The 16,396-nt window shown below is 49.6% G+C and overlaps 1 protein-coding gene and 1 long non-coding RNA gene across 2 annotated transcripts in view; one reads left to right on the forward strand and one right to left on the reverse strand.

Moving 5' to 3' along the window:
* Window positions 1-10,637, reverse strand: part of FOXO3 (forkhead box O3) — an 88,475-nt gene extending 77,838 nt beyond the window's left edge. The window contains exon 1 of the mRNA XM_059468960.1: window positions 8,742-10,637. Coding sequence (XP_059324943.1) covers window positions 8,742-9,332 — 591 coding nt within the window. The 5' untranslated portion in view covers window positions 9,333-10,637. The remainder of the gene's footprint in view (window positions 1-8,741) is intronic.
* LOC132071386 (uncharacterized) lies at window positions 89-2,085 on the forward strand. Its single transcript, XR_009418099.1, has 2 exons — window positions 89-650; window positions 1,600-2,085. It is a non-coding gene; the product is annotated as an uncharacterized LOC132071386 (long non-coding RNA).
* Window positions 10,638-16,396: the final 5,759 nt, after the last annotated feature.

Here is a 16,396-nt window from a genome sequence, read left to right on the forward strand (position 1 = left end):
ACCTGCTGAAAACTCTTTCCTAGCACTGAGTCCCACCCACTGATCACAGTCCCGGGAGTGCCATGGCCTCCGCTGCTCCCTAGAGAGAGACAAAGAACTGGAAGGCCAGGGATGGGGAGTCAGGCTGGCCTGAAGACACTGCAAGGCTGAGAGCTGGCTTGTGAGGAACCCCAGGCAGACCCACAGCCCGACACAGAGTGTGAAGGCAGCCTGAGAGGTAGCTGTCAAAGGAAGAAAATGGCTTCTTTGGCAGCAGTCCTCCCTCCTGCCCTCATTCCAGAGCTCTCAACTGGGTTTTGGCGTGGAGACGTCAGCAGGGACCCACCCTTCAGCCCGGCAGGGGCAGTGTGTGAAGGGACGCAGGAGTGGCGTGATCCAGTGAGTCACCCCACGGAAGCGCACCTGACCAGGGCAGCACCCGGGCGTACAGCAGCCCCGGGCTGCACAGGCACAGCCCTGCACCCACGGCCTCCTGACCCCCAAAACTGGGGGCACACACTGCAGGGGCCCTGACAACAAGCTGTTGGTGCCACAGTGCTGTCCTTGCTTCAACTGGTCCTTCCTCCACCAGCTCCTCCAACAATGGTCCGTGGGCTGCCTCTACACTTCTGTACCAGCACGCACCCTTCTCACACCTCTCTTTACATGCAGTGAGTAGAAACTTCACCATCAGGGGAAAAATAATAAAGAAAAGCAAAATAAACATGTTCATGTGAGAACCCAGCATTCCATAATTCAGCTCTAAAGTATGTAGCATGTTGTGATAGAGCAAGCAATCCATTTAATTTGTTAGCACAAATCTGTTATAAGAGCTAATTTTCACAAGGCATTTCTTTACTAGTACAAATCCACAGAAGGGCATTTCTCTGTCTGTGAAAGCTTAAGAAGGTATTTGAAAAAGTATTTAAACAGCCTTGATTTTTAATAGGTATCAGCATATAGATACAGAACATTGCCCTGTAAGCAAAGTCCAGGTAGGACACACACAGACAGAGTTATTAAAAACACATCAATGCTACTAATTCCCAACCTCCCTCAAATTCCCTGCAAAACAGCATTATAAGCATATCAATCCTTGAGCAAATGTGCAAGGTGGGGGGCCCAAAGAAAGGACTCTGGCTTTGCAGGGCAAGAGGGGCTCCTCCTGGACTTCACAGCCAAGCACACCACCAGGAGAACTCTGCTTTTTGCACGCTGGCAAAAAGCAGTGCTCTTCTCTAGCCCTACTGGAAGGCAGCTCCCTTGCTATTCCACCCCAGGGATGAGGCAGAGCATGGATGCAATCACTCACTTGTTCCCAACTCCTCACACTGTACTGGCCTTGCTTTTCATCAGTCCTGAAGACCAATCATCTAGCTGTATCCCCAGCCAAAACTGCCAGCTACAAGCCAGCCCTCTACCTCCCACAGAAGTGCAACCCTCCCACTGGTGTTACAAGTGGGAAGGATGGAGAAGGTGAAGCAGGACATAACATCCCTGGAGTCTCCAAAGACAGGAATGAGAAACTGGGATATGGGGAATTGAGGCAAAGATTTTTTTTTTTTAATATTGGTATTTGGATATCTAACACGTCCTCTCTGGTTCTTACTACCCTCACAGGTTTTAGACCAATGATCTGCGACAACCTTTACTCAACACACTGCCCAGGAGATAACTTGGCTAATGTAGTTGATGAATACAGCAAGACTCCTGCTGTTGTCGGAGATCACGCTCCACTCCAGCAGTGTCCTGTTCTCAATGGCTGCAGGAGCCCTAAGGTCCATCATCCTCCTCCACACAGAGCAGAAGATGACGTCCCTGCAAGGCACCACGGCGTGCCCCAGCAACCCCTACATACCCTCTCCAGCCTTGCACACCTGAGCTTTTCCTACTCCTTCACCCCAAAGGTGCTGGGGTCACATCACCACAGGACTCCAGATGCCCCTGCAGTTCCTGGCAGGCTGAGAAGCATGGCTCTTCCTCTGCTGCCTCAACCAGATGAGCAAGAGCGGTATCCACCACTAGCAGAAAATGCTTGGAAACATGCTAGCTTGCTTGGGAAGCTAAACTGTTGTCAAATAAATGCCAAATACACATGGTAAAGAGTTGGTGCCTATGAGTGGTACAACTGTATCCCACATGCACAACTAGAACATCAGGAAACTGGTACAGTCATGCAGAGAAGCACGGGATACCCCAACCTGACTTCACCTGAAGCAAGTTAGAACAAAACATCTCACTCTGAAGGAAAATCCCCTTCTGTAGACAAGCCACTTTTTAATAATAAGTGCTAAATGGACTATTCAAGCAGGTAATTAATGTTAATTAACATATGTCAGGCCATAAATTGGCTAAACGCACCTCATTTTCCAAGCTTGGTGTGTGGCAACGCTCAGGAAATTGTAACAGAACAGTCTAAGTTTGTAGAAGCACAAAAAGAAGAGCAAATAAAAGGTTAAGCATAATCTTCACTTAACTCATGGTGTGCTGAGCCAGCAGTACAGAAAACTGCATGACTATGCACATTACTCGAACACTTCATTTTGCTCCTGAACCGCTGCACTACGCACATACTGTCAGTCCCAAGAAAAGCCACATCAAAAATTCCCTGCACTCCCTGAGTGCTGCTATCGGCCAGGCCTTTATCAGGATTGTCACTGTGTGCAGGACCTGAACGCACCTTCTGTTCCAGGACCTGGCCAAGCTGTGCCCCTTTCCAGAGCCAATTTGAAAATAGCAGTTTTCCATGGCAAGAGGAACAGATCAGCAACAGGGAGGATGCTCACAGCTTGCATTTCTCCAGACAGAGTACCTCCAAAAGAGGAGGGCTCCTTGCCTCTAAAGCAAACTAATATTGCCATTTTGTAATGCTGCCCTTGGGCACATTTTCTGTGACAGACAGAGTAGTCAAGTAAGGCTTCTGAAAAAAGTGAGAGAGAAACAAGAACATGCAGAGACTTTAGTCTAAGTAGCAACTTGCATTAGGAAACACTTTCAGTTTCTCCTTTGGCAATTCGCCACTACACCAAGACTGGGTTTAATTGCATTGCAAATAAGAAACAATCCTCACAAAAGATTTTCCATACTTCCACGCAAAACAGCTGGCTGCCAAAATCTAGCAGGGCACCTTTAGGAGGCTGCCACCTAGAGAAATGCTTTGGCTGCTTATCCTCAGTGTTCCCTATCTCCAAGGCAATCCCTTCGGCCTCCCTCTGAAGCCAGCACACCCACTGTAGTTTTCTGGGGTGGTTTCACACTTGTTGACCCCACGCACCACAGGCGAGCTGGCTGAAACCCACCCAGCCACTGCGGGAGGGTGCAGGGGGGCTGCCCCAGAGCTGCCTACCTTCCACTCTGGGCTGCTACTTTGTCCACATCAGCACAAAGAGCTTTCACAAAACCACACAGCTAACCCTAATCACTCGCCTTTCTAAATGCACCAGCACGTGCCCAGCCTCCCCTAATCTCCCAGGATTACAGCAAAGTAGTGTAGCACCACCAAAATGACCCGAATACAAAATGGCCTCGAGAGTAAGACACCGCTCGCTTCACCAGGACAACACCGAGCAGAGGCAGGATGTCCCAGGGCAGCAGTGCCAGGACATTTCTCCTCCCTGGCCTCAGTCTCAGACAGTGTTTGTTCAAGCCAGTACAATACATCAGATATAGCTGCCATAAGGTGATTTAATTTTTACTGGCATTAAATGCGTACTTTCAAACACACAGGTAAGAGGAGAAGCCAACCTCTGAGTCTCAAGCTTCCTATTTTAAATATGCGCAAATTTTAAATATGTACTAATATTGACACTATTCGATCTATTACAGACAATGTCAATTGCTGCCTGACTGTTTTAGGTAACCTTCTGTATCTGAATGATGGAGGGACATCAATTCCAGCATTTATCATGCAGGTCTACCTGGCAGTGATAACTATCCAGCAATACCACATCATCATTGATTGGAAGTTTCCCATTTGCATCAAAATTTGAGTTCATCAGAGCCTGTGATTCTTACCACCTGAACACATTCACCAAGGTGATGTGTTTCTGTCTGCATTTAACAAGTCCTTCATCAGAGGTGCTCCTCACTGTCACACTGTGGACCAACAATGAGAGTGATTCTGGGAGAGCTATTTACTTGGTCTCTCTCTCACTGCTGTAATAGCTGTCACCTGCCTGCATGAGCTGGGGAAAAGTGAGATCTCTGATGTACATTACAGATATGAAATAACAATATGTGCCAATACCTACATATGGTTTCTACTGGAAAGTTTAAAAAGTCATTTGTTACTGTGCTACTACAGTACACTCCTCTTTGATGTAAGACATTTGTTATCTGGTGGTTTCAACCGCTGGAACCACACATCTCTTACACTGCTCAGCACAAAAGTCACTTACAAATGTTTCTGAGTATTTTGTTAAAGCACAACATAGTAAGGCTTTGATCAGGTAAGATGCTTAAGCAGCAAGTTTAAGCACACAAGTAATCCCAGTGAAGTCCCAAGGATCCATTCACGTGCTTAAATCCATGCTCTCCTTGGTAGGTCAAAACTTAAAATAATCAGGCTACAGCTTGTAACTCAAACCCTTCTGTACAGATGAATAAGGCAACACAAAAATATATTAAAAAAATAATAGAAGGCTGAAAAAAATATTCCTGCTAGCAGCTAATTGGGAAACAGAACCCAAAAATAAATAAAAAAGAAAAGAAGTTTATAAGTCAATAGAGGAAAAAAAGAAACTGACGCAGACTCCAGTTTTATGTTGCCACTCCTGATGAAGACATTGTGTGTCAGTCCACAGAAGGAGAAGTAAGAAGAAAGCGTGGTGTTACTTCCTTCTCACATCTTTCCAAGAAGATGATAAAAAGAGTCCAACACATCTTGCATATCAGCATCTGGCTAACAGATTTAGACATCTGTCTACATCACTGGCAAATTTCTCAAGCCTTTTCAAGTTTCAGTAATTACAGAAGAGACTCATGCATTTGGTACACCAAAGGGACTGCAGCCCTTTGGTACATACTGGCCAATAAAACATGGTAAGAAATTTATGAAGTTTACAAAAACCGCCCCTTCAAAGTAAATATCCCAGCAGCTAGTGCTTATCTTCTATGGGGAAGATGAATACAACAGGTGGAAAACAGAATAGGCTTCTGATATGAAAAACAATTCAAAGCAAATCAGCTACATTTAAATTTGGGAACTGCTGGTATCTCTGTATAAAGGATGAGACTCATAGTCTTGCCATATCGCTTAACAAAGAGGAAAATAGTCCCCCTAGTGTACTCTCCATGTAGAAAAGACTTTCACAAGATAGTGCTCAAGAAATTACAAAATAACATTGTGGGAAGAGGTACGGAATTACTTAAACTGTAGTGAAATTGGGCATCTCTACCATGTACATGGACCGAAAGGTTTTCCAGTTTCTTATTTCAAGATTACTGAGGGAAGTGAGTGCTTCACCTTAAATACCTGCAAGATAAAACTTGGTTTTTAAGTCAGCACACTAGTTTTGTGACTGCAGGACTTCGATTGGGTAACAGATACCTGAATGAGGAAAGATCTAGTCATCAAGGAGCTCTGTGAAGTACCTGGAACAGTCACCTGGCACAGCGAATTTCACAAGGGTGAAACCAGCTCACCCTCGGATCTGTTCCCCCCTCCGGTGATGACGAACATAAATACCGACCTTCCCTAAGTATTCAAGACAGAAGCCAATACCGGAACGTGCATGGAAACCCTCTCCAGTGGTCTGGAAGTGTGTGGGATTGTACCAAGCAGGGCAGCCTGCGGCACACAGGAGTGTCGGAGCGCGGCACCTCTGCAGCACTGCGCCGTACACTGCTGCCCCAGTCAGCTTCAGGCACTGTTAGCTTAGCCAGTGTCCCACCGGGGCCAGGGGGAGGGGGAAGCAAAGGAGATTGATGGGGGGGGGTGTTGGGCAAACCTTATCCGAATTACCGGAAAAGTAATATATGCCTTCCTAACCACATCTGAAATAATTCACTTCTGCTTTAATGCCCTAGCCAGGGAAATTAAAAAAAAGAAGAAAAGAAAAAGTGATAGTTGTAACTTTAATTTACAGCTCTTAAAATAATTGTTTGAGGAGAATAATCCTGGCTATGTTTATGGATTATGGTGTTTGGCACATCTCACTGGAAACAGTATTAATATTTGATATATAATAATACATAAGGTAATAAGACCAAGTTATCTTTTTCCCTTTGTTTAAAATAACAATTTTCCCACTCAGCGGCAGAGCAGAATATTGTTAAATGGGCTTACTGCCTTCAACAATTAATTTAGCTGTGTAAAAATATTCTAAATTAAGATGAAAGCCTTCTAACACAGAACTATCTTCTGTTCATTTAAAGTCTCGGTGTAACTAGCGATCTGAAGAAGTCTAATGTGAAAAGGTGACATTAGTTCCTGAAGAGTTGTATTCATTACCTGTGAAGGAAACAAAGATGATAAATAAGGTACAATGTGTTTTAACATCAGGAGACTAAGATGGAGTCCCCGTGTAAGAGTGTTGCCCCTGTACAAATTAAGCTACTCTCCAGCCAAGAAACTGAAGTAGTCCTCTTCTGAACATATACGCACTTGAAAAAGAAATCCTAGCCTTACTAAGGAATTACATTTTCCAGTTTTAGATGTCTGGCAAATTATTATTATTAGCTCCTGACCTCCCCTTTGCCCCTTCCAGCATGCCCCTACCACCTACACACAACTGCACCCACCGTTAACGTGACCAAATGCCTTACCCTAACTTCAGAGACGGCTCACAATCATCAGAGACAGAATTTGCTGCTACCAGTGTGCCTGCATCTCCTGAGAAAGGTCATCCCAAAGGCTTAAGAGAAACTTCTGAGCTAAATTATAACAGAAGAATCTCAAGAGATCCAAGTTTTTAACATTTTAATTAGCTCCAAGTACCAGTTAATGCTGCTTAGCAAAGGAATCAATATCAAATTAACAGTATAAATTGTCAGAAAAATTGTGACGGTATTAAGGATACTAATCAATGCAAGCACTTCATATTATGGCCCAGATTCTGCTTCTGCGAAAGTGAAAAGGAATTTTGCCACCAAATTCAATATAGTGCCAGCCCCACTGTTAGGTAAATCTTCATTTGAATCAGATACTGAGAATTTACTGAAAATTCAAAGTACCAGATAAAAATGCTGGATTTGTCAACACAGCTGACATCTAAAGCCACTGCTTCTGTAACCCTTTATCACACTCTGCATCACACTTGTAAAGTCGGATCAAAAAAATTCAACACCTAATACAGACACAAAAGCTGTAAATAGAATGTGTGGTTTTAAAAGCCTTGTCTTCAACTAGCTATGCCAGAGATAAACTTTGTGTTTGTATTTTCCCAAGCCTGAGACAAGTCTGTCAACTAAATATTTCCTCTCCTGTGTTTCATTTGGAAGGTAAAAATCATACAGCCACACTTCAATTCCTAGCAGCAAGTCCTACTCAGGCAGCAAAACACAAGACAGGGCTGCTAGTACAGAAACTGCCAGAAATGTTTAATCTTTACAGTATTTCTGACCAATTTGTATACTGAAAGTTATCACCTGATCCAACCTGGATAGATTCCATTACAAAATTTAATTTCTCTGTAAAAGCATTGAACTTGCTGGCAAATTCACCTTCAGCCATGCACACAAAAACTCAGTGTCAGACGCCGCTAGTATCGGCCCTCAGCAGCAACTGAACCTTGCCGGGATTTCCTTCTGCAAACAGTATCGCCGTCAAGGAGCACCTGCATTTCTGTACAGCTCCAAGTACGTGACATTTTGGCATCCAACAGACGCTGACAGATGACCAGGAAAACGAGAAGAAAAAAAAAAAGGCAGCTCTGGAAATCACTTCAAATGTGCTTTACGTGCAGTTCTGGCTCCTGGTAGGCCTTATAAGACTCTTTCTTGAGGGTAAAACCCTGCCTGCCTGCAACGTGCTTTTGCACGCGCTGAGTAAACAAGCCACAAAACCAGAATTTTTTCTCCCCCTCACTTATTAAAACCGTAGTACTCTTAGCTGCTCACTGTCGCAGTGCTGGACAGAAAATGCTGGGCTATCAGTAGACGGTGCTCTCATACACTGGCAAGGCAGGAATCGCAAACCAAGCATTCCAGGGGCTCAACAGCCAATAACTCCATGCTTTGATTAACTTTATGAAGAAATGAAAAAATCCGAATTTCCCTCTACTGCTTTTGAGGAACACATGGGCAAAAAACTGCGGGTTTCCTTGACAAAAAGAATAAAGTCGTTCTGTATTTGAGCTTTGAGACGCAGACTGACCATACATAAAAGCAATTCTGCTCGTTTCCAGCATGAGTTACCTCTGCTGTTACCATAACTTAAAAAAAAAAAAGGCAAAACAAAACCCACACACTTTATAAATATTTTCATTTTTCTTTCTCTCTCTTCCTCTCTCTTTCCCTGCTTATGTGCTCGTGCATCACAAAACTCAACTCCGCTCCAGCGTGTACTCTGCCCCCAGAGTCAATAGCCCTCACCGCCCGTACACAGCAACAGGAAAGAGACAAAACTTTCCATAATCTCTCTCTTTAAAAAAACCAAAGCCGACAGGACGACCACCATCAGCACGACCAGCACCAGCGCCCGGCGGGCTGTTGCCGGGGCGAGCCGCCAGCACCCCGCTCCGCGGCCGCATCCTCCAGGGGCAGCCCGCCCGTCGGTCGGGGCGGCGCGGCGGGAGCGCCGCGGCCCCGGGACCCCGCCTCACCTTCCACCCGGCCGAGCTGTTGCTGTCGCCCTTGTCCTTGAAGTAGGGCACGCAGCGGACCATCCAGTCGTAGATCTGGGAGAGAGTGAGGCGCTTCTCCGGGGAGCTCTCGATGGCGCGGGTGATGAGGTCGGCGTAGGAGAGGTTGCCCCACGCGTTGCGCCGCGACGAGCACTTCCTCGGCGCCGCCGCCGGGCCCCCGCTCAGCCCCCCGCCGCCTGCCGCCGCCGCCGCTCCGCCCGGAGAGAGGCTCGGCCCCTCCGGGCCGCCGCCGGGCAGCGGGGCCAGCAGCCGCGCCGCCTCCTCCGGCACGACGGTGGTCGCCGCCGCCGCCGCCGCTTCTCCGGCCGCGGGGGCCGCGCTGCCGACGGTCATGGCCGAGCCGCCCCCCTCCTCCTCGTCGTCCTCCTCCTCGGGGATCATGGAGGCGGCGTCGGCGGTCGACTCGCCGGCGGGCTTGGCTGGGCTGGCCTGCAGCTCGGGCCTCTGCAGGGGCCAGGTGCAGGAGCGGGGGCGGCTCTGCGGCTCGAACTCGGGGTCCAGCTCCACGTCCAGGGGCGAGAGCGGGGCGGGGGGCGACGCCTCTGCCATCTTGGCCTCCCCCGCGGGCGGCTGCGGGGCGCTGCGACGGGGCGGGCGGGCGGCCGCCGACCCCGCTCCTCCTCCGCCGCCTCCTCGGTGCCGACGGGAGCCTAGCAGGCGGGAGGCTGCCGGGCGGGCATGCCGCGCTCCGCTAAGGGCTGGCCGCCTCTCCGCTGCGCTCCCAGCTCCGCTCCCCGCGGGCGATGCGCACGCCGAGGCTGGGAGGCGGGGGGAGAAGGGGAGGGAGAGAGGAAAAAAAAAAAATCAGATTAGGAGCCGGAGCGGCCGCGCAGGGCGGCAGCACGGGCCGGGCGGTGCCGGAGTTGCCCGCGGCGCTGCCCTCCGCGGCGGCGGAGCGGCGGCCGCTCCCGCGGTGCGTGTGTGCGTTTGTTTATGTTTCACTCCATGCGGATGCAGAAGTAGCTCCGGCGGGAACCGCGCTGTATCCAGCCGGGAGAGGAGCCCCTCACGCCCCCGGCGCCTCCGAGCTCGCTCCTCGTCGCTTCCGCAGATATCTTGCCTTTTGGGGGGGTGGTCCTTCGCGCCCTCCGTCGGCAGGAAGGCAAGGAGAGCGGTCCTTTGGGTTGCGCCGAAGACTTTTTCCTTCTTCAAAACGCCCTAAAGGGAGCCGAAGTCTTAGCATACATCCAACTGCACACTAGCGTAAACCTGTCACTTTGCGGTGCCCCCAAGCCACGCGCAAGCAACCCCCCAAAATCTCACAGCCGGCGGAGCAGGGGGCAGGAGAAGGCCACCCTGGGGGCTGGTCGGTTAAAAAAAAATATAGTAATAAATCCTCCTTCTTGCAGGGAAAAAGCAAACACAACGGGAACAAATCAAATCGCCAGTCTTCCAACAGGTCCAGTAGCTTTAAGCCCTCCCTAGGGCTGCCAAAGAGAATAGGTTTTGTTCCAGCATCAACACCACATTCATAACCTCCTTGCTCCTGCTGCTGCCATCTTGACAGTTTTTCCCCCTTCACTTAAGTCATTTAAAAAGCGCAGGAAGACGAAGCAGGGAAAGCCACATCAGGAGGGGCGGGAGGCGGCGGGGGGGTGCTGGATCGAGAGCCACCTCCACAACCGGCAGCAATCGAGATCCGAATTCACGGGAGGAAGAAGCAGCGCTGCTGCATGGTTCCTGCTGCTCCTGCGCCTTCAGCTCCAGAGAGCCTTCCCTTTAAAGGCGAAGGATGGGAAAACGGCAGAGCGCCCGCTCCCCCTGCGAGCAGCCGGCGAGAGGCAAGCGATCCGCCCGCGCCCAGCCCGTCCGCCGCCGCAGCCCGCCCGAGCAGCCTGTCACCCTGCTCGCCGCCGACTTCCACATCCCTCCTCCTAACAACCACCGGCAGCAACACAAAGTTATAGACACACGCAAGGAGGCTCAACCAAACCGCACGGCTCGGCACGGCCCGCCCACGGGCGGGCGGCTCCGCACAGGAGCCGCCCCAACGGGGCGGGAGCGCCGGGATGGGGGGAGCCGCCGGAGCGGGGCGGGCTGGAGGAGCTGCCGGCACCTGGCGAGGGCAGCGCCTCTCTGCTCGCCCGCCCTGCGGCTGCAGAGCCCTGTCCGGCCGGCCCAGGGGAAAGCGCTCAAGCCTCTCCAAGTACTCGGTAAATCCCTGCGAGGGTTGTATTAGGCCTGTTTCTTTTCTGTACTTGTTTTCACTGGTCATCAATTATTGGTGTACGAGCTATTCTGGTGAACTTTAAAATATAGAGTCGAATTTAGTAATTCTTTGAAAACTTTGATTGTGCCGTTGGGTGATGCCAGGAACATGTTCAGACATGTCCACACGTGAATACAGTGCCACTGTACCTCCTCCTTGGGGCTTTCCCTAGCAGAAAGCCCTCTAAAGTAGCTTGCTTGAAGATTTTAATTGTGGGTTGAGTAAAGGGATGACCCACAAAACCAAGGAACATAAAAGCTATTAATATGGATGTAGTTATAAATACTTCACATGGCAACATCTGTGTATCAGTTCTCACCTGGCTTGATAGAGACCTAGACTGTGGACTAGATTTAGTCCAACAGTAGCATTGTCTCTGAGACAAGATACAATAGCATGGACCAAGAAGCAGTGTGCTTCTGAAGCTTTGCTGGATAGAATTAGCAGACAAATCAAACTATTCCTGATGTATTGCATTATAGACAAGTAGAGAGATTTGAAAACCATTCCATTTTATTAGAAAACATCAAGGCCCTGATCCGTAGTCAGTGCCTTACACTGCTGCTAAGTAGGGCCTAAGGGTCTGGTTACGTTTTGAATTCAAACGCCTCTGAAGTTAGGAATAATTTAGTGTGATTTTATTACAAGGGACATCATTTCAGTATGCATACAATTAACCCCTGGTTATCTAAATGTACCAGGAGACACTGAATTAATCAGAATGAATGCAGGTTCGAGTAATGGAAATAATGGCTGCAACTCCATTTTGGGTCACCATGTTGAGTGCCTTGCCATGGCTTTTGTTGTAACATGGCCCTCACAAGAATGCAAGGCAGCTCAAAAAGACAGCAGCCACTCTGCAATTGTGACACTGGCATTCATGTATATGATTTAGCAGTTGGTAGGGAGGAAAACTACAGTGGCATTGAAGAGCCAGAAACCAAGTTCAGACAAAAAGACGTGGTGAGAAGATGCTTAGTCCAACACCACATCTCCAAGGAGGCTTTCCTTGTGGCTTTCAGCAGTTAGCCATAGAAAGCTGCCTGTGAACCGTGACTGCTGCTCAGCCCTTTCCCAAAACTAGCTACTGCTTGGGGCTGATTTTGACCACTGCGGAAACCTCCACGTGGAGCACATCCTGAGGTTCCAGGGAAGCATAACACTTTGACCTTGGGCTGGGTTGCAAGCAGCAAATCTAGTCCTAAATGATATTATCATCTTCATTTATTTATTTAATTGGCATTGCATTACTCTACAGGCACTGCTATTAGGTCTCACTGTACTGGATGAAGGCCCTGCACGTGGTAAGAAATGCTCCACTCCCTGGCAGAATTGCAGTCTAAGTGAGGCAGGAGAGGGCGGGAGAAAGGAAATAAGTAAGTAGTAACCCTATTAAAAAGATGATGGACTGAGGCACTGAACAATTACATGACTGTACTGAGGTCATACAGGAAGCCCATGCCAGAACTGAGAAATAAAACTGGATCACCTGTGTGCCAGCCTTGAGCAAGATTATCTGTCCTCTTCAGAATTCACTGGTATATCAGCCACATAACCTTTATCACACGTCATGATACCAGTTCTTCACAGCTCCATGCAGCACGTGTGTGCCCGTGATAATGCAGTTTAGGGGCGTAATTAAAACCACAGTATAATTTTTCCTACACATTTTGCTTATGAAAAGTGCATGAGCAAAACAGAAAGACACAGGAGCTCTGCTTATTGTGATTCCATGGCTAGCCCTCTGAAATACACATAAAAACCGATCAAAATTGAATCTAAAGCTTGCACAATTTTCAGTCTCCTCTTTTAAGTACTTTCATGCCCTAAGGGTGGGATTTTCCAAAAGGCTCCATTTATAGGAGTTTTATCACTGACTTCAACAGGAATAAAGTTAGGCCAGCCCTCAGGCCATTTGAAAACCAGCTCACTTACTTTGCCTACTTGGGCTGCAAGTGTTTTAGGGCAGGGCTGCATCTGCCTCTCCTTTTATCTACTGTGGCCACTCAAGCTGATGTGGGGAACCTGTGCCTATCACGGTGTCTGCATTATATGGATCTGGCAGGGTTACAGTCACATGGCAGCTAGAGAAGTGCAGGTGACATTTCTGGCTTCACCTCTCACACAAATATCCTAACTGCAGAAGCAGGGTTGGAGATAAAGTTGCATGGAGGGCTGGGAGACCTGGAATTTCTTGTCAGTACAGCATTATGGACATCTCCTGTGAAGTGTACTGCCGCTCAGTAAATGAATGTTATATTGCACTTACGTTAAACAACAGCTGCATTGTCTGCGTGGACCTCACACAAACAAGCATATCAGGGGTTGTTTTGTAAGGCACCTGCAGCCTGGTCCCTGAGCGGTTTGTCCCCTGCAATAACCCTGTGTGCCCCTCCCAGTCACACCGTGAGAGAGTGGCTCCCATTATGTGTTTTTGTTCTTCCCACAGTTCCCTACTGTGTCCTTTAAACACAGACTGGGCAACAGGCAATAGGCTGTGTGGCTGATTCAGAGCGACCTGGATGCTGATGATTAGAAAGAAATGTCATTTAGAAACCAGCCAAATTCATACCCTGAGACTAACTTTTTGGTCGAGTTTGGCTAAAACTGGCTAATGGGTTTCGCAGTTGTTATGGAAAGGTTGGCTGACTGGCAGACACAGAACAAGGGTCCAAATCGTGCCATGGAAATTGATGGGTTTGCCAAAGAAGGCCACAGATTTCTAACTATAACATTTTCCCCGAAGTGATGAACAGCAATTTAAAGATCACTTCAAGTTAGCCTCAGCATTATTTATGAGGCCTGCAATACTGGTATTTCCCTGATATCCCTCTTCTTAATGCCCCATTGAAGGAGCATCTCAGCTTCCATTGTAAACCAATAGCCAAGTTCCTGATGTGCCATGGATGTGATTCAAATGTGCTTTGAGGGCCAGGAAGAAAGGTAAGAGGTGGTGAAAAAGCAAAAACTAATTACATGTTTTAAACCCTTTAAAAAAAACTGCTCTTTAGGCTGACACTGCTCAAAGGCTTGCTTCATAATTTTTAAATACTTGGGGGTACATGCACTTTTTGAGTTTATACTGTTAGGGTGCAGTCAAATTGCTGAGATACACCAAGAAATTCCGCTTTTATTATTATTATTAATCTTGGATTATATGAAAGAATTTTGACTTGTAAAGATAGACAGCTCTCTCCCTTAGCTTGGGCTGGTCTGAATGACCAAACGCTGTTCTGCCCTGCCACTGACTCGTTGTGCAACGCGGCCGTGTCCACTTAAGCCCGTCTCGGTTCCCCCCACGTGGGGTTAATTAGCCCCACTTATCGCTTAATTGCTCCATCATTATAACTTAGCACCTTCCTGCTCCCACACGGCGCGGGGAGGGGGAGCGGCTGCGCTGGCCCCGCCCCCTGCATCCCCGCCCCCGCGCCGGGCCCGCCCCCGCCGCGGCCCCGCCCCCACCAAGCTAGGCTGCGCCGTGCGAACTGAATGATGTCATGCTCCGGGGCCGCGCGTGACCGCCGGGGCCCGCCCTCGCCGCCCATTGGCCGCCGCCCGTCGCCCGTCAGGCCAGCGACACCTCCCATTGGCCGGCGCCTCCGCCCCGCCGCCGCCCCTCGGAAAATAATAAACAATCGAGTAAAATGCGGCGCGGGGCGGGGGTCCGGGCGGGCTCCGCGCCCCCTCCCCGGAGCTGCCCCTCGCTCCGGGCCCTGCCTGCAGCCCTGCCGCCAGAAAAGCCTTTCCTCTAGGTGCTGCGGCGCTCGCACGGAAATTGCCTCAGCCAGAAGGTACTGCTGCACTGAGGACCAAGCAAAACCATGTCTCGGCTTTCCCCGATCCCCTTGTCTCAAAGCTAAGTTGTGCCAGGCTGCAGGTGCCCTCCAGATGTGAGTTGGAGGCAGCGGAGACCTGTGTGCGGAGGGAGGGGAAGGGACTGAGTGGGTACGTGTCTGGCAGCCAGGTGTGCCATTCCAGTGTGTCAGATGCCTAGAGGTAGGGCACCGAGAGGGAGACCTGGAAGCCACACCTCTGAAACAATGTCGGTTGTCAGTGTCGGTTGTCTTCGCGGGACCAAAAACGTCCCCGAGGTGACTGTCCTGCCCGCAAGGTGCTGTGCAGAGCTACATCCTCGATCCTTGCTTCGTTGGGGTGGTGCTCACACAGCACAGCCCTAAAACAACTACCTCTCACAGCCCTGCTTCCCTCTACCTGCAGGCAGAAGGCGCGCTTGTCCAGCAGGGGATTTAATCGGGGATCAGGTGACGAGAATGAGGGCTGCGGGAAAGGATTTACCTTTTCTCAGGCTTGCAGCCTGGCCTCTCCTTTTGACAGCAGGTGCCCAATACGGCCTATTTCGCTTCCTCCAAAGAATTAATTATTTTCTCCCGTACGTGGCCCCTGGAGGAAAAAGACTAAGCACCTCCCTCATGCTGTCATCCTGTATTTCCAGTGATCAGAGCACTTGTTCAGGAGCTGAAGATGTGGCTCCTGGTCCTCTTCCCAGGACGTTGTGTTTTCTTCTCTGACAGATGTTTGATGTCAAGTACATAGAGCACACTTTCAAAAGGGGACTGAAATCCAAGGCTGGTCCCCTCCCTTCCCCATGGCGATGTTGTTATTGCTGGGTCATGGCCTCTCCTTGATTGCTCCCGTGAATCCCGAAGCCCCACCCTCTCCCCCAAGCAGCAGTGCGGGTTCAACAGGCTGCATGGAAATGGAGTGCGTGCCAGGCTGGCCTGCCTCCCTGGTGAAACACTTCTCGGGAAGGTCAGAGCCAGGAATCTGAACCCCGGCGGGCAGAAAAGGAGAAAATGACCTCGTGTCTCCTGGTGTGTGTGAGGGGCACTGCAAGGCACACAGAGGGAAGGAAATCTCCCCTGGGGAGTTGAGGAAGGGTTCAAAAGGGCTGCTGAAGTGTTAAGCAAATGCAGTCAGCGGCTTAGCACATGGTGAAGTTGATTATAAGCATTTGCAGCTGGTTCTCCTCTCGAACCTCGGAGGAACCGGGTAACTGCTGACTCAGGAGCTGCATCAAGTCGCAGGAATGGGAAGGGGCTCGTGTTTCCCGAGTGCCTGTGGAGCCGCAGAGCGATGGGACAGCGCTGGGCACCTCCTGCCTGCCGTCCCGTCCTGGAAAAGCGATCCCAGCAGCACGTTCTAAGAAGCCAGAGCCTGTTGGTATGTGCTGGATGTGCTCTGAGCAGGCTACGCAGCCGGGGCCGTGGGTCTCGTCTTGCATGGAAACGTGTCCGAACTACGAATTCCAGCACTGGGTCCGGGGGAAGACAGGCACAGAGCTGCCCAACTTGGGGTGGTTGTGTGTATGTGAGAGGCAGAATATCCTGTATCTTGAGATGCTGACAACCCAAAAATAGGCCTTTATTGCCTCCAGGATTAGGCA

Source organism: Ammospiza nelsoni, chromosome 3 (assembly GCF_027579445.1).
Source record: "Ammospiza nelsoni isolate bAmmNel1 chromosome 3, bAmmNel1.pri, whole genome shotgun sequence".
Classification (NCBI taxonomy): domain Eukaryota; kingdom Metazoa; phylum Chordata; class Aves; order Passeriformes; family Passerellidae; genus Ammospiza; species Ammospiza nelsoni.